General features: G+C 41.1%; 1 protein-coding gene across 1 annotated transcript in view; it reads right to left on the bottom strand.

Moving 5' to 3' along the window:
- The window catches only part of LOC115804559 (latent-transforming growth factor beta-binding protein 2-like), a 94,074-nt gene that overhangs the window by 35,832 nt on the left and 34,426 nt on the right, over positions 1-23,816 (bottom strand). The window contains exons 4-9 of the mRNA XM_030765103.1: positions 22,084-22,319; positions 20,691-20,861; positions 15,930-16,133; positions 13,223-13,491; positions 11,724-11,826; positions 3,958-4,032 (exon numbers count right to left, since the gene is read on the bottom strand). Of these exons, the coding sequence (XP_030620963.1) occupies positions 3,958-4,032; positions 11,724-11,826; positions 13,223-13,491; positions 15,930-16,133; positions 20,691-20,861; positions 22,084-22,319 (1,058 nt within the window). The remainder of the gene's footprint in view (positions 1-3,957; positions 4,033-11,723; positions 11,827-13,222; positions 13,492-15,929; positions 16,134-20,690; positions 20,862-22,083; positions 22,320-23,816) is intronic.

The following is a 23,816-nucleotide window of genomic DNA, read 5'->3' as shown; positions in this document are numbered from 1 at the left end:
ATAAATCAACTCAGCTGCATCACACGTCACTGAACCCCTTAAACAGACGCAAATGACTGTGTGTTTTTAATTACCATCTGTCACTGCTGTTTATTTCCCGTACGAGGGAGCTTGGGTCACCCTGTCTTCAGTTTGCAGGAAGTCATGAAGAAACTCAGAGGTCCTGTTCTGAATTGTATACAGAAGTACAATACTGAATGCCTTCTGTTTATTCCACAGTACTCAACACATTGACTGGAGGAGGATAAGTGCTGGGGGTGATATTTTCAGGTTGGTAAAGGGCACTACAATCTGGTGCAAAGAAATACGGGAAAGGCGATTGCTGAAGTAATCCAAACCGTAATAAGATTGCATTTGTGTGGGAGTGTTACCGAAAATGACTTGAACCTAAGAGTTTATTCCCTTTTAATGAGGGACTTCCAACCACACTGATCTTCTCCATTCACACTGGTGAAACATGAGAACATGTATATGTCAAAGATACATTCTTTTTTTTTAAGACTGGGGTAAGTTTTTTTTTTCTAGCCAAGACTGCGCACTACCGCTTCAGGATCATACTATGTTTTTGCTAACAACGAATAATTTGTTTCTGTTTTACCAGAACATGCAGAACAACAAAGTGTAACCTGGAAATCTGCCATAAAATGTTTCTCCTGCAATAATAACCGATTAGAGAGAGAGTTTTCTATGTTGTTTTTTGCCGTTGGGGCTACAGGTGAAAAAAAAAAAGACTCCCTATTGATATTATGGAGTGGAAGAGAGAGGAATGGAGGACATGAGGTGAAAGTGTGACAGTGACAGATGAAAATGTTTTGAGGTACTGTGGTGTCTCTTGCTCATGTGGAGTGGCTAGTAACCCTGCACCCAGACAGGTTTTTAGGATTTGGGCCCACATGACTGATGTGGCGGGGAACACAGACAAGTCAAATGGAAGACTAATGAGAAATGGACAATGGCAATAATACTTCTAATTTATGTTCAACTGTATTATAGACATATGATATATGGTGCTCTGGATAAAATCAGAAGCTCCCTGACATGACAAATTAGATGGGCTCTATCTCAATATCGTTACTCATTGACTGAATTCATTGGTTAATGCCTCTAACAAAAACAGCCTTATATTCTCTAAGCTTTAGAAGCTCGAAAAGCAAACAAAAAATTCCTCAGTTGTTAATGCATAGTCATTTAAAGTACCATAGCAACTATAGATGTGTGCTTTAGATGCTGTGTAATGCTACAGTTTTCACTGAATGTGTGTTGTCAAACTTTAACCGTGTGAGTTAATTATAAAGTCAGGCCATTCAGGAGAAGTTTGATAGAAAACAGAGAGTCTCACAGGCACCTGGACTAACCCTGTGGAGAAGCGCATTATTGAAAGAGAAGCCAAAATACTCAGGAGAGATTAGCAGCAGATCCCTTTAACACAAACCGATGTCTGAATATGCAGCTTCGGATACTCTGGGTGAACTGAAGCGGAGAACCCGCTCACTTGTGTTTTGGTGAGATGTGCGTGCTTCTTTTTCATATGGCCAATTTTTTTTATTTGCATTTCCACTGGTCTCATGACTCATGAGCATGGGAAAAAAGTGAAGGGTATTCTTGATGCAGCAGAAAAATGTCAGCCCTCATATGGTGTTTAGCAGAGCATGCAAAAAAAAAAAGAATTATTAAGAAAGTATAATGGAATAGAATGTTCCCCTTTATCTACCCAACGCAACGCTGAGCACAGTGTGCATGCTGTGTATGTCAATATGCAATATAAAAAATTTAGCTCATCTCCTTGCATGACGACAAACAGATGTCTAGTTTACAAAATCACACATTCCATGTTTCATGTGGTGGGAAAGAGATAGAAAAATTAACGTTGTGTTCATCTGTCCTGTGTTCATTAGTTTGAGTGATTTGAAGGGACAATAAAGGATTGTTGAAAGAATAGTGGAGTTTGGCTGTGCTTCTGAGGAAGTCTTATCAGAGGACTGCATAGAACAGGCTCCATCAAGGCCAGAGAACAGAGAGACAAGGCCACAGAGGATCCATACTGAGTCCACAGAAATGATACATTTCCCTGGTGCTAACAGAAGACTGTGGACTGTATGTATCCAGGCTACACACTAACATGTGAACAAAAACAGACAAAAAGATACACATGCACATGGCACATATGTGTACGCGCGTGCATACACACACACCACCACCGATCCCCATCCACCCACCCACTCACACACACACACACACACACACCCACATGTATACAGTGCCATTTACAGTTGTGCTCTGTAAAGGAGCGCTGCTCTAACAATGATAAAAGTCCCACCAAAAATTCAACCCTCCACCCTCTGGCAGGCCTTCTAAGGCCAGAAATTAAAAATAATTTTTTGGGAGGGCAAGCGGCAGAGGAATGGACCTTTTGAAGCCAGCCAGAAAATATTGTGAATAGCTGTCAGTTTAGGTTTGTAGCATACAAAAACCTCAGGGAGGGAGAGAGAGAGAGAGAACATCTTGAAGTGATCAGAGAAAGCATGCTGAATCAAAGCAGGATAAACGACAGAGTTTTTCTGGCAGATCCTGACACACCATTTCAGACGGGTGCTCAAAACGTGTCCTTGTCCACAGTTTAAAGCAAGGAGGAAGGCTGTGTTCTCAGACTAATCACTTGGCCAAAATTTCATAATGTAGTCAGACAGAGTTATTTATGTATTTCTTTTTAATATTAGCATTAGCAACCATGTTCTGATGTAAATAATAAAAAAGTTCTGAAATGTTGCCCCTGCGAAAACATCATACAACTAAACCATAGTCTCCTGTGGACTGCTGCTATATAAGTCAAATCGAAATATTTACTAACAGTCTGTTTGTGCTTCTGTAAATTCAGATGACAAGATCTCTCTCGCGTAACACACAGAATGCACACGTCATACTCGACACTTTGCTGCCTCTGGTTTGCTGGCCTGGCTTATTTTTCTCAGGCCTTCCCCGGCCTTATGAAGCCATAATTCAGCCTCAGTCACAGCAGGACTGAATATACACATAAATCTAGATGAGGAATCATGGCATGCACATTAACTGTAGTGAAAGAATGGCATGGTACTTGACATTATTCAAAATGCTGTAAGAACTGTGTACGCAGAGAACTTATGAAAAAGAAACTGGAACATGGTTTGAGTTAAGGAGTTTTCAGTGTCAAGAGATTTGTCATTATGCTCAAATATAAATGTGTAGATGCAATTATTATTGTCTAACGGTAAATAATAATGACAGCACTTATTAAAAGATCTTGCCTCACAAAATATAAAACAACTAACCCAAAAAATTTTTTTTTTTTTTTTATGAAAACTCTATTGGAAGGGTCGATTTCATTTGAGCTCTTTCCACTTTGTGAGAATGCTGTTGGGGTGTTTGAGAGTTGGTGAAATGCTTGGGTTTGTTTTTACAGACACACTGATAGACATGCAGCCTTTCTCTTGTCGACAGATTTAATGTGAGGCTGAAACAGAGAGCTGTAGCATTAGGGTCTTGTTTCTACGCTAAGCCGGCTGTAAACCACATATTAACCATAATCACAGACAGCGGTATCACTTCTGATTATGAGTCACAAGACCAATTAAAAATGAAACCCTGGGAGAGCTTTCAGTAGTGAACTGTGACCCACGCAGCACTAATTTAACCCTCGACCTCCTTCCCCCTGGGATGGTTTTTTTTTTGTACATAAACCTCAAAATGTTTTTTTATGAAGGCCTCGGGGGACATTTATGAAAACAGAATAGATGTTGAATGATTGTGTAAGTGTTTATATGGCTGGAAGAACACAAGAGTCTAGGGAAGAAAGATAATTCACGTTTGGCATTTGAAAACTTAAGTCATTTAACTACAGGTTCTTACAGGCCCAGACGGACACATGAAAATAAAAATGGAGTCCAGCTAGCTGCAATGATGAATGAATATTATTTTACATACCTTGACAATGAGTTATGTTCATCCTCTTGAAGCCCTTGGGACACTCAACTTGACCATTTGCAATAACTGCATATGCTGTCAAGGAAAAAGAGAAATCATTATATCTATCATTATTCTGTGCAGGGGAGAGTGAGAGAGAGCAATAGACCCATGGGACTAAAGAGGCAGACACATTATGTAGACTGATTTCCATCAACCATATTTATAAGAAAGCACTGCCATCCAGCTGAATCAAACAACAACAAAATACTATATTCTACTTCAGCTGGAGACAGAAATAGGGATGGGGTCTATAGAAGATTAAAAGCTATAAGAGTAACCAACTAAAGAAGCTGTCTCATAGCATTCCATTGAAAGAGAATTGATTGGACTGTAAAAAAAAAAAAAAAACTATTCTAGTTATGATGCTCCGTATTTACAAATGAATAGTTTGTCTCAGTGATAACAAACGGAATGCTTTCTGACATACTTTTCAGTTTGACAGAGTTGTTGTAAAAATGCTCTACAAGCATGTCTAAAGCCATGGCATTAGGGTCTCACAGATCAGTCAACACACTGTCTAATCACTACATTCATATTTAATCCTGTGACAGCAGTCAGGATGTCAGCTGGTCACAGTGAGAAGGGTGCACTTGTGTAGGGTAAAGAGAGGAGATGGTAGTAAAAAGAGAGTTAATCAGACCGGGATTGGGCAATTCGTCTCAGACCTCTTACACTTCCACACATGAAACTGAATCTACGGAGACTGAGCCTCCCATAGTTCCATGGGGCATACATGGGTAAGACAACTGGTCTTGGCCCTCTCTCTGTGATGCCAAATGACTCGACAGAAAACCGATCATGTTTCATTAAAAATAAAAATCTTCATACACAGATAAATGTGGTCCATGTCTAAAAGATCACATCTTCCACAGTTATTTGTTGGAACAGTTACGTATTTGAATATTTTGCGCATTCAGTCAAATAAAAAGTGACTTGGATGCATGAGCAAGTTTAGGCACCCTTCCAGATGATTTGTTATTTTTTTAAAACAGGTGAATATTAAAGCACACAAAAGCCAAATTACTTGTTAAAGCAGTTAGTCCGGTATATAAATCACAATGAACCATTACAATTAAGTAACTTCATACCTTGTTAAGAGTCACTCTGTAATTCTGCTTTGTCTGCTTTCAACAACCATCCATTCACATGTCTGTATCTATACACATAGCAAACAACCAGTATGACGATGTTATGGGATGTTATAGTGCCACTGAGTACAATTAAGTCATTTACCAATTGGAACACCTCATTTCACCAAAGAAGGAACCACAGAAATTTGATAAAATATTAATTTACTGACCAACAGATTTATTATTGTCATGATTCATACGGAAAGTCCGTAAATGAAAAAGTCTGTTTCCTATCAGCCTGTTCTCTGCGGTATAAGCATCAAGGGAAAATTTCATTACAAAAAGCTCAACTTCCATTAGCTAATTAGGTGTTGACCAAGCCTGAATCAAGGAAGCGCCATGGACTTTCCCGAGGGTGTTAGTAAGTTTCTGGCAGTCAGACAAGACTTAAAAAAGATATCCACTCATCCAGGGGAGGATAAAATGAGCCACAACGTCCTAGGCTTGACCACCTAAGGTCTTGAGTCAGCGACACATCAAGAGAGACGGTACAGTGTTCCTCTGTGCTGTGTTTGTTTGGGAAAGCACCGTTATTTGTTTTCCTGTCCTCTCCTACATCAGACAAAAATACTTTCATGTGAATAAATTACAGCCAATTCCGTCACAAGTTCAGCAGCTAAAATTCTCTCATTTACGGACATTTCTTTCACACGCTGTTTCTGGTAGTTGGTGAGTTTTTCGTTGCTGAGGTCCGTCCATTTGAAATCATAAGCAAAAAGTGACAATCTGGGAAAACATATCAAGATTTATAACATGCCAAAATGTAGGTACTGGCAAACACCAGTTTTAAATGTTGGTCTAGTGCTCACAAGAGAGGGATGGAAAAGTCAACCAATACTAACCAATAGGAAAAATGTGGAACACAAATCGCTATTAGTAAAACAAGAGCCTGTAAAACAAATTTTCATTTGAACATTTCACTCAAAATTCCTTGACCTAATTTCCAGCCCTTCCGTTGCAGAATTAACATCTGAAGGCCAAGGAGCAGCCTTTCTTTATGTAAGGACTGCCTTCAGTATGTGATATTGTGTGTATAATTGTTTCCAAAGTAAAGAGTAGTTTAGTCTGGAACCCCTAAAGGCAGAATTAGGTCAGCCTTGAGGTTTCCTGTGGTGGCAGGGGTCAGGGTCGTGGCTAACCATGTTAGAAATATGCTGCTTACTACACTTTTGTTCCCACAGTAATCCTGCCTGGGGTTTGTAAGTGGCAAGCTTCAGAGCTGAGGGCATCAGATGAGGTCCCCCCCTGCCAGGAGAGGATCAAACAGAGTTCCCACTGAGAGTTCACAGCGACAGTGGGCAACACAGGACAAAAAACTGATTGGGGTCATGAAGAGTGAAAGGTGGGCCCTGATGGTATTATGGTTTTGGATTTTGAGTTAGAAAAAAAAGTGACCAATGACCAAAAAATTCATTTGACTTTGAGCTGAACACAGGGGAGGACTCCCTACTGAATAAGTGAGCTGTGTCCTTCTACGAGGAGCATTTGTTGTGGTCATTCATCTTCCCATTCCCTCAACTGGTGGGACCAATGGTTTTAAACAATGCTTATCGTTACAGATACCTTAAATGCAGTGGCATGCAAGAGTGAGTCTAGCGCATCATTAGTGTTACCCTTGGCAACGCGGATGAGGGAATTTGCAGACAAGAAGTGTCCCAAATTGTTGTGCTTTGCTAAGAGGAAACAGAGCGACGAAGGCATTTAGCACCATTTGAATTGCCCCTTTTTTTTGCTGTTGTCTCACCAATAGGTTCTGTCACACTTCACAAATTAAGCTACAAGGGCACCACCACACCAGTGTGTCCAGGCATTCTTCATTCTCCAGTTCCAAATCCATTTCAAATTCTTTTCCTTGGCGTCTTTGGACTCAAGACTCACACTAACGTGATGCAGTCTGTGAAACTAATGTTGGTGTACCACATGAGATGAGGGGAATTTTCAGTTGAGATTTCAGAGACTTTGTGTGGGAGGTGGTTTTAAGTGTAATTTTAGAAAAAAAGGAGCCCGGTGGCCTCTGTGAGAAATCTGTAGATTGATAATTTAATGCCATCAGTGGAAGGACCTCCCTGATACAAGGAGGGGAGCACAGAATCCAGCAGAAGTTCAACGTCAGCATCAATCACATCATGGGTACAGTGAGAAACCTCCCTCTGTCAACAAGATGAATGTTCTCTACTTAGAAGGGCGGCAGGAAGGTTTCTTACTTTTTTGACCAACTGCATTGTGGACCACTAGGGCAGAAATCAAAACCAGAAGAAAACACTTCTTTGATCACGGATGATTTAATTTCCTGACAACTCCGATGACAAAGTCCTCTCTCCTTCGATCACCTCTCCATATTATAAACTGTTAATGTTCAAAGCAGTGACCCTACCCTTCTGGAACAGCAGCTTGCCAGTCATATGTAGGCATTATCAGATTACTACACAACCATAACTTATGAGTCATGTCATGGATCAGGAGTCAAGTCATAGTTTGTATTTGAATGAATGACTCTCCTTCTGTATGGTTTATTGTAGGGGACAGAGATTTTATTGTATGTTCATTCAGTTTCCCTTAAAAAAATGTCAAACTTATTTGTAACATATGCCACAAGTGAACTGGAACTCATTTTCAAAAGGCAACAGAACACGAAAACAGTGATAACAGCTGTGTCCACAGCAACAATGAAAAGCAAAAGAATTTAGAACAATACATACATGGGGTACAATACAGTAAAAATCCACCAAGATCAGCTTGTTTTTGTATGTCCTGGTAGCCCTTAGCAACACAGAAAGGGTGCTAGTGTCTCCAGCAATGACATCAACAGTTTCTCTATGAATAATGTATATACTTGACTTTTTAAAACTGTCCTATGACAGATGCGTTCCCCTGCCAAAGACAGCTGTGGGAATTGGTTGTTGGTCTATGTGAATTAGTACAGAACCCCCAATAATGGCACATTAAATGAAAATATTTATTTTAGGGGTGTGGGCCAAAAGAATGACAGGGCACACAACCATGTTCATATGATAAACACGTTACATATCACATTTTCTGTTTAGTTCTCTCGAGCTGAAACAATGATGACATTAGAGATAGTCTTTTTATGCAATGAGGTCAAGCAATTAACTTTAATTTGTCCTAGAACTGTCCCCTTAATGGACCTCATCACACAGTCCACAGACAGAGCTAAACCAGAGTGACATGGATGAAAATATTTCCTCTGGCTTCACCTCAATGCACTCTGATACAGCTGCGTGGGATCTGGCACTCACAACATCAGATGTTACATTCAGGGATTTTTTTTTTTCCCTCCAACATTTTACAAGTGGCCAAATTTTTGGTGCTGATGTTGGTCATTAACAAGTCTTTGCTGTTTGATCATGCACCATAAAAATGTAATATGTGTACGCCTTTGTCCTCGATTAAGAGCAGATTAAATATTTCTGTGATGCAGACTGGGGTTAGAGGAGTGATCTCATTCGGGAGGATGTGGAAATTGGCTCAAATCCCTCCACCCTCTCTTCTTTACTGATCCCCATACTTGTGAAAAATATCCCCATGAAAGAGCCTTTCCCCCCCCCATCAGTGGCAAAGGCTTTAGGGATGTGGAGGACATGGGGTTGCAATGGGGCTAGGACTGAGACGGGCAGCTGAGATCATTGGATCCCTACGCGATCCAGGGAGGAAACAACTTTTGGGCCAGGGCTCCTGTGGGACGTTGATTTATTCGTACCACAGGGAACATGGATTCAGCTCCCTGGGAAGCTTCCCGGGCCATCCAGATCCACAGATAGAGTCACTGGGAGGGGAGCGGTTCGGGCCCTCGTGCAGAGAGGCAAATTTGTCTACATGCTGAGTTTGGGTTGGGCTGGGACTATCACAGCACTAAGAGCAGAATAACGCCAAACTAAAAACAGATTCACTTACAAAGCACAACAAACTTAGCACTTTTAAGGTCATCTAACAAAACTGGCAATTCGACAGGCCAAAAAAAAAATCAGAAGAGAAAACAACTCTTTGGCCTCACAACAATACAATAGTCACCCGAACTGATGGCACAATATCCTGATAAATTACCATACTTCAGGTAGCTGTCTTTGTCCACATCTGGCTTATATTCTGTTTCAATCTGTCCTTTGTTGTCCTTGTGCATCTGTCTGTGTCTATGTGTCTGGATATCTGTTAATTCTCTTGAGCCAGGGAGAATTCAGGCATCAGCCCAGACACCTGTTTGCTTTGTGGCCACACAGACATAAGGCCCAAAGCCACCCACATGTGCAGACAACTCAGAGACATCACTCTGTTCTTCATCACAGCAAAATGCACAGTAGACAGACACAAAGAGCATTGTAGCCAATGTAGATCCAGATGTAGAACTCTACAGCCAATCAGGTTTCAGATACAGAACTTTGCCACCAATCAGGGCCAACACAGAACTCTGTAGTCAACGATATCCAAATAGGGAACAGAATAGCCAATCAGGAAAGAGAAACAGAGCGCTCTATCCAGTCGGAACATACACACATCACTCTGCAGCCAACCAATAAGTCCTGACCCAAATCCTCTGGCACAAGCCTTTTAACAGAGTATTTCATAGCTCACTAAAGCCAGCTGGGAGTCACAACAACAGAAAAATGGCACAGTTCCCATAGTGTATGAAATTCAAGACATGGACTAAGATTCTCTCTGTCTGTCTGTCTCTCTCTCTCTCTTGCTCACTTTTGCACTTTGAAACACATTTTCCGTAAAACTCTTTGCATCAAATTTCATATTTAGCATAGACTCACTCTGTCTTCCAGCTGAACAAGCCTCCACTTAAACTTTATTTCAAAATGCCTGAGTGATTTTCAGGTTCAAACATGCACTAAAAATGGAGTTGGTTTCCCTCCTCATCAACACAAGTAACACCACCGTCACTCAAAGCCAGGCTAGAAAGTGTTTGGCCTCAGCAGAGATGGGGCAGAAAGATTTATCATGTTACCGGTACTGAGGTTGTTGTCTACACTGTAAGACTTTACAGTGTGAAACATACATGGACAGAGAAGGTGAGGATCATGTTATTTTGCCTGATTTTCATTACCCAGTGGAATCTGTAGCATCTGAGCCTGTAATGTATTGCATCCCATCAGGGCCACAACCTCCCTGTTCCTCTTATGACAGGAATGACAAGCATTTATCATCTCCATTACATCAACCTCCATTAATGCTCAACCGTGTTTCCCTGTCTCCTCTCCTCTTCCTGTCCTCCTGTATCCACTCTGGGAGGAATCTAAAAGGTACATATTAACAAATAAATGCTGATGTGGTGAAAATCAATTCCATGTTTTCATGTTTAGAATCAGTAATTCTAAGTTGTCTAGTGTACTGAACCACTTCACAAAATCAAAATAATATCAGCACTGTCCTTCCATCTGCCCACCTTTGTTAGCTTAAAAATACCAGCATTAAAAACTCACATGGCACTAATTACAGTTATAAGGCCTACAATTAAGATTTTTACAACAATAATGGTATTCAGGACCAATTAGTTGTTAATTGCTTTAAATGATATTTTCAAAGGCCGATTCAGATAAAGTGTTCCTCCTCAGCTGTTAAGCAGCATGTTCTCAAAAGAGGCCTGAGGGGTAGATCCCCATGTTCCCGATGTAAGTCTCACAGGAACCTCCAACCAAAGTGAAAATGAGAGAATGGCTGGAAATTTTGATGAATAGAGACTTCAAAGAGAAGAGGAACGTCTGGCATGCTTACAGATGTTGGACTGGGAACTTCTCCCTGTTAAGGATGATAAAACAGAGGAGATGGTCACCAATGATCTAGGGAGAAAGGCGACAAGTGAGAGGACGTCTTTGTCAGATTAGTAAATCGAGGGTGGGTGTTAAACCAACAACAGAGAACAAGAGCCTATGTTGATTGGCAGATGTCCAAAATAAAAGGGCAAGTTTGTTTTCTTTTCACACTGTTATGAGAAGAATTTTGCAGGATAAAGGGAGGGAAGAGACTATTAAAAACTATTAACTATTATTGAAAACAAGCACTAAGATATGGAAGGTGAGAGAGAGAGAGAGAGAGTGAGAGAGAGATAGAGAGAGAGAGAGAGAGAGAGAGAGAGAGAGAGAGAAAGAAACAGACTAAAAACATTAACACAAAAAAGTCAGTCCAGGTTTTAGAACCACACAGCAGCTGCCAACACATTCTAAAGTCAGACTGCATTTACTCCACACAAACTAAATCACTTTGAGGGTGAACTGGATATCTTCTCAGAGGCAGTGGGTTTGGTGATCAGAGGAGGCTCTTTGTCTCTCAGTGGTCTCTCTCTCTGAGTAACCTTTCCGCCAACTTTCCTCATTGAGGGGAAATACTGGTTTTCATTCATTGCCTTATTTGGTCCCCTTAAAACAAAAGATATTTTTTAAGCAGATGAATTGCTGGGTAGGAGAGGGCATCAAAAATAAGTATGGTACATTTAAGGAAATTTGAGGTAGTATTTGGTTGCAATCTACATAGGAATCAGAGAGTCAGTATTGTGTGTATGCATGTATGTGTGTGTGTGTGTGTGTGTGTGTGTTTGCCTGTTTGTGTGTATGCCTGTGTTAGTCCAGTGACTCTAACCTGGTTTGCTGGGACACTCTGTACACTTGTTGAGACCCCATGACGCTCCAACACTTCCACAGCAGTCATCCTGCTTGGTGAGGCCAGGAAGGGGCTTCCCACACTGCAACACACATACACACACACACACACACACACACACACACACACACACACACACACACACACAAACACATTACAGAAGTGCTAAGGAATACCTGTCTTTTTCGCATGACAAAGAAAGTAAAGGAGAAAGTGTGAACATCAGTCTCAACAGCACCACTAAACATGTAGGACTCATGGGAAGTAAGGAACAAACACTATATAAAAATTTCATTCATAAGCAATAGATAATAACCCTTTTATGAGCAGCTCTGTTGTGTGTATGCATGTGTGTGTGTGCGCACAAAAACAGCACCAAAACCACTTTCAAATGGAGCATGTATCCTCACATTAAAGGGGGTACAGCCTGAATGGCGTCTGAGCTGAAAAAAGACAAACACAGCCTCAGTCCTTCCCCGGCACGTGCCATGAGGAATCCGTGCTAATTTCTTAGGGCAGATTACCATCAGGTTGTTCTGAATTCCAAGCCAAGACTGATTTATGAAGGAGCGTTAACAGCGCGATTCCACTGGCAGATACCTTAATAGGAGAGCGGCACTGAGGGAGATCACTGTTCTTGATGAGCAACGAAGATTATTTGGAATTTGTTGACTTGTACTTTTACATTGGCAAAATTATTTTGAATCTGTGTGAAAGTGTTGTTTGTGTTCTCTTGCCAGATAAATGAACATGCTTGGGCAAGGACAATGAGGAATGACATCCAGAACAAATATGCTCTTCCAACAGTCTGGCATTTGCAGATAACTTACTGAGGCACTCTTTCCATTACTCTGAGTGTTTCTCTCACGACACCTCTACAGAACACAACGAATACAATTCTCCCCCAATTTATTTACGACATGAAATCTGTTTTATTAATATGTTAATTCAGACTTCATGTAAGCACTCTGATTACTGCTGTCTCTATTAATGCCTGGTCCTTTAACATGGTGGCCAAAGTAACAGATACATCTTCAGGTTAACTTTGCTCTTTTATGTCAGTCAGATATCAGGGGCAAAGAGAAATGGTTGTTCTTGTCTGGGCTGTAAAACACTGACCATATCATTTGTTTTTCCGGAGGCACTGAGACAGAAAGTGGAAAACATACTGATCAAACAGGGGAAGGTTGTCACTGTTTCCGACTAACAGAGCCTCAAAAACATCCTGCAGCCGTGAGTCGCTGTTACTGACTTGTGAACTCAACATTCCTATGTACACACACACACACACACACACACACACACACACACACACGCATACACACACGCGTACACATAAACACACAGGGACGGACTCAAACACACACACACACACACACACACACACACACACACACACACACACACACACACACACACACACACAAATACATACATAAGAATTTAAAAGCTTGAGGAAATCTAGTTGTTCAAAGTACCTGTCCATCTATGGTCTCCTGGAAGCACCTCCCCACGCGTCCATTCAGTCTATGGTTTTGCAGTCTGTGGTTGCTGAGGACCTTTCCATTGCCTTGGGCATTGACATGGCCATTGTTTGGCTGTGAGCGTTGTTGGACTGAGTGAACTCCTTCAGCTGGTTGGTTCTGTAGTGTCTGACCTGGTTTGACTCGGGCCACCTGATGAATCTGTACTTCAGCCTCTGGAGGGTGTTGGACATGAACGTTCACCAGAGATGGGTGCATGGAAGCTAAACACAGATACACATGCAAACATATATTTGCGTGTGCACACACACACACACACACATACACACACACACAAACACACACACACAAACACACACGCAGAAAAAAAAACAGGACTCTCAGTAAAAATATCAGTCAACAGTTCAAACTAAAACAAGAGGATGAATTTATTTGACAGAGAGCTTTATTTGCCCATACACAGCTTCAACAAAACTGACTCTCATACACCAGGAAAACTGACAGAAAATATTGGACAGTAGGTTAAAATGAGTTTTTCAAAGTTGAGTCAGTCCAGTCAAACTGTGCTGTCAGAACTGATTTTCAGCCTAGTATGACATTTACCTAGGAACTAAACATTTTCAGCAGCCTCTAATCTGGACTACAGCTTCTTGTAAAGAGTTAGAAGTAAGATATGTAATCTGAGTATGAGCTGGACATGATGTAACAATGTAGGTGGAGTCTCCTCAGGAGCCAATAAAAAAAGAATTCTTTTCAACTTCTGACATAACTGCAAATCCTTCTCTGAACATGTCAAAATAAATCTGACATACCCTCCTTTTTCATAAATCGTGGTGTGTGTGTGCATGTGTGTGTGTGCATGTGCGTGTGTCTATCTGTATGTGTATGTATGTTTGCCTGGAAGCATATGCTTGCATGCATACACAAATTAGTGATCAAATATGGAGAGCATTTCAGATATTTCAATGTCATATCAATGACAGAGTTATAATCTCCACTCCCTCCATCTCTTTCCCTCACACACACACACACACACACACACACACACACACACACTCTGGAATGTCTGTGTTCTGAAGTCAGAGCACCCAGATGTGATATCTGCCACTCAGTTAGCCATGTTAGTGCACTGGAGAGAACCTGGAACTGAACTCAGACTCAGAAACTGGAAGCAAACAGGCAGAGGAATGCAGAGGATTCAAAAAGCATCTGACACAACCTCTGCTTCCACTTAATCTTGGATGGAGAGAAAGACAAGCCAAGGAAGGAGAGTAAACCGAGGGTAGAGAAAAAAGAGATTGAAAAAAAGAAAGAATGCTTCTATGACGGTTGCTCTTTGTTATCAGTAATTGTGTTGGCAATCGCGAGAGAGGTCCCTCTGGTTTTGATATTCACAAACTCTCTGCGTGTTGATAACAGAAGCATGCTGTGAACACTTTGAGGAATTCCAAAAGCATGTTTCTACCTACACAGAAACATTATATCTGACGTTAAGAGCTTGTTTACCCTGACCAATGAAATTGCCACTCTTACACTTCATTTCGTATAATCAAGGACACACACAGTGGTTCCAGTATAGGATGCACCTAAGGCATTTCAAAGTCATATCACTGATGGAGCTCAATATCCACCCCCCTCCTTCACGCACACTCTGGAACACCCGACACAAAGGAGCGGAACAGAGTCACGCTCTCTTGTTTAATATACACCTAATTGAAATGTAAAGTGTCAAAATGTGCCACGTGCAAACGGCACTATGCACTATAAGCCACCGGCCTGTTGATTTAGAGTGGTGGTTATTTTCCATGGTACATACACTATTAAATGTTTATCTGCAGTGTTAACATTTGTTCATTGCTCTCTCTGGTGCTCACACATTGCCCACTTGAGTGACTGTTTTTTTTTTCCCTCACTTGCATCTCGTTGTTAGTAGTATGTGGGACCCTGGTAACCAGAAGGTTTTGTATTTGCTTTGAGCACAGTGGCATAGCACTGAGCAAGACACTTTACATCAAGGTTGCCCCAGAAAATGGCAACCTCTGAACACAGGGCCAACTGGAAATATCTGGATAAGAATTCCAGCTAAATCAGTAAATCCAAATGTTTCCACAAAAGTTTCTTACCTGTATGTAACCATCTTAAGGAAGCATGCAAAGAATAAAACATTGGAGCAAGAAGTAAGACAGATGAGTTCATGATCAGAAAATAGAATATTGCATATACATCTAGAGCTAAACCATACGTCCAGAGGAATTCTGAAAAGTTACTACAGGGTATAAAGCACATTAAATATGTGAAGAGAGAGCTCAACAGAATGCTAACATTTTTGAGCTTGTTTCAGAATAATTATGTCTGATTAAGTTAACGATGTGTAGAAATACAGCCACACAATCCTGCTGATTTTCAGGAAAGCTTCATCACTTTTTAATTTTTTCATCATGAAAGTATGTGAGGCTAAGAATTTGGTTGTTTGAATCTCGGGACTACCTTAGGCTCATGTACTCCCACTATTTCCAGTTATGAACATTTCCATGTTAGCATCTTTAAACTCAACTATGCATGGATCCCCCCCAAAGATTTACCTAGAGAGCTGTTTTAAGGGGCAAAGATATATCAGCAAAAGAATGATCAGTAAACCTTTGTATTAAATGAAACGGTTTTATAGTGTAGTTAATATATTGTAGCTGGTGATAGTCCTTACCTTGCTGATTGGACAAAGGCAGCGTGTACATGGAGTGGGAGGAGCTATTCTGTATGCCATTACTGTTGGCTCTCCTGCTGGGGGTGGGTCTGATGGTGGCTGGAGCTGGGAGATGACAGAACTTGCCTGTGGAGTTTGACGGGCACCAACATTCATCCCGCCCAACACACTTCCCTCCATTTTGACAAGGGATCTGACAGAAAACTGAAAGAGAGAGAGAGGTAGAGAGAGAGAGAAACTGCTATGATGCATATGGCCTAGGGGGCATAATGTCTTATACATAAGTCTAATTCAAAGTAACTGATGCTTGATTCACTATTAATGAAACATTATGTGAGGTCATTATGTTTATAAAGTGTTTTATAAAAGCTTTATAACAACTTTGTAAGGCGCTATGCCTGTGCATTTAAAAAGTCATCAATTGTTACTGAATATTAAAAAAGCGACATAATAAACCCTCACTACTCTCTTTTCTAATCAAGCAAATTTTATCTAGTAACGTGTTTAAGATTAAACGAGCCCAAACTTCCTAAACTGTACGAATCATGTTTATTTCAATTCAAACAACATAAACCAAGAAGCAAGGACAAGGAGAGCTGCTTCTTTCCACTGACTATCATTTACCACAGTTGCGTAAATTTTCTCACCCACAGACATACTGCATATAATCCTATATGGGGGGGGGGGGGGGTGTAGAACATGAGCTTGAGCTTGCCTGTTTTAATTGGACAGATTTATGGATCCTGACACAAACTGGCCTCCAAATATGCAGTGACATGCAGGGGGTAATGTAATGAGGTTTTACTGTGGACAGCCATAGCTCTCTGAACATGTTCCTCCTTATTTGAGGGATCATCATTCACTCATGGGACCCTTACTTTGGAAGGGACTTTATGAAGTCTCACATTCACCCTGAGGGTGGAACCACACTAATATGCTTCCTATATTAGAAGGATCAGTCAGATCTGAGCTGACCATGACTTCCTCTTACTAATAATTTCCTGTGGACCCCTAATGACTTCCTGTATAAATGAAGGATAAGGGCTTGGTCTGAAAAGTACAGATTTGTGTCATTACATAAACATTAGAATAGAACACGTTAGAATGAAGAAATTCAGACTGCAAAATGAACTTCTGAAAAATCCACTCATTTTTCATCCTTGTTTTTACCACTTGGTTCTTTCTTGAACATACAACATATATTAAAAAAATGTAGACCACAAAGTAGTTTTGACCATTCCACAGCTGTTCAGGTGACTTTGTAAGTAAAACAAATCCGTCAGCTGTCAGAGGGTCTCTGCCTCTCAGTCGGCAAGCTTCTCAATTTGTTCTGTTTCACAGGGAGAGAGATGAGCAGAGCTCTTTGATTTAGCAGCAGTTAAATTAAACCATTAAAGAATCCTTGACCTGATACTGTCACCCTGCAGCCTGTCATTTTAATTTACACAGAGAAATAACACATTTATAATTCATGTCAGTTCTGTTGAACTTGAAAATTCATTAAAACAGAAATCACACAGACAGGGTGAGCGGTTGGAGACTGAAACAACAGCCGGTGTTTGACAGGAAGCCGTCTGAGTCCCTTACTGTTGTTTATCAAATGGTGGTAGTGCCAGCAGAATGAACAGCACACACACACACACACCCACACACACACACACACACACACACACGCACACACCCACACACACACACGCAGGCACAGACACACACAAACACACAAACACACACGCACGCGCGCGCACAGACACACACACAAACACGCACACACACCCACACACACACATACACACACACACACACACACACGCACACATGCACACATGCACAGACACACACACACCCACACACACACATGCACACACGCACAGATACACACACACACAGACACACACACACACACACACACACACACCTGCCTGTGATCAGACTTCAAACAACGTATCAAAAAAAGCCAATACAGCTGGAGCAATATTTGACCCCCAGCATCGACATATTATACTCTGTTATAGAGCAAACTGTCTTGTTTGCACTGGAGACTGTTTCTCTCGCTTTCTCTCTCTCTCTTTCTCTTAGTGAGTGCATGCAGTGTGTGTAATGGCATGTAGAGAATGAGTCTTCTGTCAGACAGCATTAATGAAAGAGGGCAGAGGGAGAACCAGAGGAAGCAAAAAAGAAAAAAAACAATAGTACAGACAAAGTAAGAGAGAGGGGGAGAGAGAGAGAGAGATCAAGACAGAGGCAGAGTATAATGAATACGATGATTCCACATACTGGCTAAATTATAAGTTACAAAGAGCCATTATTCCCCTAGTCCATTGCTTCTATCCAACAGTGCCACAGCAGGAGGTAGGGACCATTCTTAGAAAACAAATACACTCTGTCTCACCAAAAAACACACATACACACGTACACACACACATACACACACACACACACACACACACACATCATATATACTTTGTGTGTGTGTGTGTGTGTGTGTATATATATGCACACATGAGAGAGGGAGCGAGAGAGAGAGAGAGTGAGAGAGAGAGAAAAGATTCACCTAAACATAAACAATGAAATAAACACTCACTGAAACAAGCCCATTGCTCCAGCATATATACACAGTGTCTCTCAGTTGCTCCTTCCCAAACAGACCAGGGAGAAGTAGGCCATATCTAAATTTAGCCAAGACAGTTTAGTACTGTGAACAGACAAAACCCAAACTCTGTCACGTTATTCTCCAAGATTTTTATGGCTCTGCCGATGAGAACATACCCAGCGCAAGAAACAGCTGTTTACCTGCATGTTCGCATTCCTCACAGAAACAACAGCATCAACTATGCATGGATGCTTCACAATTTCCTTCAGCTAATTCCATTTTATGGGTTTTTAATAGTCTGAGATTACTGCAAAATAAAAACAAGTGTAAAAAACATAGACCTTTTTCCCTCTCAAACTCACACTGTCATGTGCCAGGAATATGCTTTTTTTTCTTTACCAACTGTACTCTGCCAGAAATACTGAAGGATTTTGAGTGCCTTTGAAGTGTTTCAAACGTCTCTTAACATCTGCAGAGTTGTGATATAAAAACTGTGTGTTTATAAGTTCCTAAATCAAGCCAAATGGCTGCATTAAAATGTTGAATGTTAAATAGACAGTGTCAAAGTGGCTGTTAAATCGTTCCCAGGAGAAGTACACATTTAAAGCATATTATTTAGGTTAACTTGAAATGTCTTATATGTTTGTACTCCACGGACTGTCAATACTATCAAGTGTTTCACCTCAGGTCGAAAGGACATTCTTTCAAAGATTTCCATGTTAGAGATAAAAGAGATATCTAACTAAAGAGATACCTGAAGGATAGAATAGTAAAGAATATGTAGACGTTAATGGAACAGGGCAATTGCCAAGTTGTTCTAAGAATTGATAAATGATCACTGGAACAGAGGCTGTATGTATCAGTGTTGAAGCTATGTATTGAACCTAGTTGTGAAGTTTCAATAAAAATGTGTGCTCATTTGTATAACGAAAATAGGGTGCATTCATTTTCTGAGAAAGTCTAATCTTGAGACCAAAGGTAAGGTGTGAGGGAGAGAGAGAGAGAGAGACACACATTAATCTTTTCACATGTGTTAATTGATCCCTCGTGTCTGACATGCGTTTCATTAGGCACGCACAAACTAAGAAAGAAAGTGTGTGTGTGTGTGTGTGCGCTTCACTTGTTTCAGGATTGTGTCCCAGTAGCAGAGCGAAGAGGTCTGTGGGAGAGGGGATTCCAGCTCCCTGGGCCTCTGGCATTGTTCTCTGGCTTTTGGGCCTCCTGTGTGCTTTTGCCTCAAAGTTAGCAGATAATGGCTTTAATGTAATGCTTATAAATCCTCTCTTTCTCTCCCGCTCTACCCACACCCACCCTCCCCTCTCCCTGTTTCCAGGGGAGCACTTTGAATGGTTAACAGTGTAGCTCAAAGCGAGGTGTAAGCCACCCAGTCGCATACACATACACACACACATACACACACACACAGATGCAGGAGGAATGTGGGACCATGATGGGCTCCACTTGATCCAGCGCTTTTTTTTCGGACTGGCAGGTGCTTTTGCTTTGTTTCCTCTCTTTCTTCAGAGAAAAAGGAGGGTTTTTTTCTTTTACACCCTATCAAGTTGAACACAATCCCCACCAAACTGCAGTCAGGCTTTCAGTCCTGTATATTCTCTAAACATCTGAGCATATGTAAACTGGAAGCACAGGTGAAGCCAAATGTCAGTGTCCTCTGAAACCACTCCCCCACCATGGGGAATGCAAGTCAGTTACTCTGACTTCAGAATCCCAGAATGTATGTCAAATACATAATCCATAACTATGTTAAATATGTATCAGTGACTACTGCTATAAGATAATTTATACGTATGATCTGCATGTTACAGGCATCAGTTATCACATTCGTAAAATCCTCAGATCTTCAAATACACCCAAAAAGTAATTTAAACATTACTGTTACACAGACAATATTAATAACTGCAAAACAATATTGCATTTATACAATGCAATATCTCTAAGAAAAATATTACTACATAACTCTACATAAATCTACACATATATATACATACAGCAGCATGATACTTATTGTTAAAAATGTGTGTCAAAAATGCTAACTACAGTTGCCTTTGGTTGAATGTGCCTAGAGGCAAGCAGGCGTAAATGAATGCGTCTTCCTTTAGAGCAGGCTAGACAGAGATGAGAGTGGAGGACTAAAGGGATGTGGTACTTACAGAGACGGAAGCCCTGGCTTTTGGGCGGAGGGCCCTGGTTCTCGCTGTATACAGTGGTCTTGTCTCCTCGTTCACAGCTGTTATAACACCGACCTCCGTTACAGATCCTACGGCACACCATCGGTGTGAAGACTATTTTGATGCGGTCTACATTGGCTGTAAGGTTGGCCCCTGAGAGGAAGGGAAAAAGAGACAAAGAAAGGAACAACTGAGCAAAAAGAAGAGATAAATCACAGACGTACTGCATCTTCTAAACGCACAGACACCCTGCCTGGACACTGCTGGTAACACCAAGGTTTATAAGAGAGAGAGAGAGAGGGAGAGAGAATGAGAGAGTGTCTGGATAGTGGCATGCTGCAGCTGGAAGGAGTGATGTGTCATTGCAAAAGCTCTCCAGAGAATGGAGAGAGAGACCAGTTAAATCTTTGCCAAGCTATCGTTAGGATAAGGTGTTCTATGTGTGTGTGTGTGTGTGTGTATGTGTAAAACTATGTGTAATAGCTGGCAGCAGAGAGGGAAAAACAACGCTGAGCTCACAAAACAGATCTCATTCTGTTTGTGAGAATGTAACAGGACAAACCACATCCTTTCACAAAAGCCTACACAAGTTGTATGTTTTTAAGGGGCAGGGCTTGGAGAGTTCATATCTGGGATTAGTTTCCTTTCTAACTAATGAAGACAGATGGACTTTGGAACATCTACACCCTGGAGAATATCTGAGAGGAGAGGAGAGGAGAGGAGATGAGAGGAGAGGAGAGGAGAGGAGAGGAGAGGAGAGGAGAGGAGAGGAGAGGAGAGGAGAGGAGAGGAGAGGAGAGGAGAGGAGGGGAGAGGAGAGGAGGAGGGTGGTTCTATTGTCAGAGGTGGAGTAATAACTTTGTGTAATAGTCTTGTGTGGGCAGACACTGAATTTATGAATTCACGTCATGTTTCCTAATTGGTCATACTTTGCAATTATGAGGTGATAAAAAATATGACAGATTTGTCTGCTGTCAAAGAAGAGGAAAACCAGTCTAAGGTTTCAAAACCTCCAAATTTAGTGATTCATTAAAAGACTTCTCGACAACAGTCATCTTTCTGAAAGAGCAAGCTGATAAAGCATGTATGTGCCAGTTTAACACATTAAAGGGGTGTGTTTCACTGTAACACATTAAAGTGTGATTTATTCATATGTAAAATGTAAACAATATATTTTGTGTCCTGTGTATTTTGCTTTAATTTAATGTGGTTTCAGGGCTGGATTTGGTAACATATACAAGGAATATCAGCCCAACCTAAAAAAAAACATACCCCACAGATTAAAAAAGAAATATTTGCTACACTTAAACAAGATCATTCTTTAGAAATAGCCCCTGTTGTCTTGTTTCACTGCAGCAGTGTTTGGAGTAATTACCGTCTGCAGACATGCCGGTGTTGTGAGCACTGTGTACTTGGCCGTTGGCAGCATCTCTCTGGCTGTTGTGTAAATAGATCTGGCCATGGTGAGCTCCATTGAGAACTCCAGTGGTGTGCCCATTGGGCAGGGCATTGGATGTGATTGGGCCAGTGGATGATGGGTAGCGCTTCACAGTCCTGGATGTTCCAGTCTGCTGAGGGGAGGAGTTGGACTGGCCGTGTCTCCCTTGGGTCCTAGATGAGTCAATGAATGATCAGTAAGGTCCAGTTAAGAGTCCAAATCAGGACACACACACAGGCAAAAAGAGAGTTCAAACCCAAATCAAAGGCATCAAGGGTCTAATGAAATTCAAAATCAACTATGCTGCTAGGGGAGTGAGTCTCAGTATCACTCAAGAACACATTTAACTTTGACCACATGCAGTCCTAGCACAAGAAAACTATATAACATCAAATTAAACCACTGAATGATATATTGTCCTGAATTCCCAATCAAAAATTCACTCAGTGTCCCTAAAGTATTATTCAGAAATATATTACAGAAAGTACTAAACCATTTTTAATCCTTTCCTGTGTTCACGGCAGATGAAAGATTGTAATGGAAGCCACCTCAAAAGGAGAACTCAAACCATACTTCCCCCATCTTAAGTCATAACACTGACTAGCTAATTTTGCTTTTTATGGCCTAGATGCCATCATTTTGACATAATTTGTGCTAATCGAATCAAGCGGACTGTTTTCATTCTTGTTAATGCCTTGTTCTTCTTCTCCTTTTTGTGATTCGCACTAAACATCTGGAGTCAGTCAGAGGGACCACAAGTCTGGCTCATTAGCTGAAGATTTCAGTTTAATATTTACGCTTTTCCGGACCATAATAGCAGAGCATACTGATTAGCGGAAAACGAAGCGTCATTTGATGGAAGCTGTTAATGCATTCTCCTCCACTGAAAGGGAACCCGCAGGTCATGAGAGAGGTACCATTCACATCCATCCTTTACCATTGGAGATGCCACAAAGAGACAAAGTAATCAACAACAACATCTGACGAATCATTGTAGATAAACTGACATATTTGAACATTGGCACCTTTGAGGAAACACACTCTCCAGATGACTTTCAAATGTGTTCTAAATGAGTTTTCAAATGAGTTCTAAATCCAACCATAAAAAGCACATTAAGGGGGCTATCAGACACAGACAGCACCTTTTACCATGCTAGGAGGGCAAGTGTTGACTTGTATGAGCTTTGATATGAGTTATATTACGCGCACATCAAAAAGTAGAGTGAAAGCTTAAAGTCAAGATTGGACACTATGAAGAAGACGCATTCAATATTTTTTTATTACAGCTGAAAGGTGCCAGTCTCAGCATGTCTCTATATCATAAACCACATGGAGGGTGCATTCTTCCTCTGAGAGTCACTGTAATTTCATCGAATTAGAGGATGAAAACAAACATCATTCAATAACGGTTCATCACGTCATCCTTCGGCTACAAAAACAAACACAACAATAATCCTACACGTAGCTGACAATCAGCTGGTCCACTTCTTAGCTGCTCCACTCTCATTCAGAGTCCCAGTAAGAGAGGGGTAGTGGAAAAACATATATAGCCTTTTAAGTTCTGCCACTGCAATACAAACTGCAGAGCCCAGCCCCATAAGGGTCTGTTTGATTGGCTGTCTGAAGGACACCTGGGCTTTAGTGTGTGTGTGTGTGTGTGTGTGTTTGTG

Source organism: Chanos chanos, chromosome 1, assembly GCF_902362185.1.
Source record: "Chanos chanos chromosome 1, fChaCha1.1, whole genome shotgun sequence".
NCBI lineage: Eukaryota > Metazoa > Chordata > Actinopteri > Gonorynchiformes > Chanidae > Chanos > Chanos chanos.
Note: the sequence above shows the minus strand (reverse complement) of the source record. Positions and strands in the feature narration are given on the sequence as shown.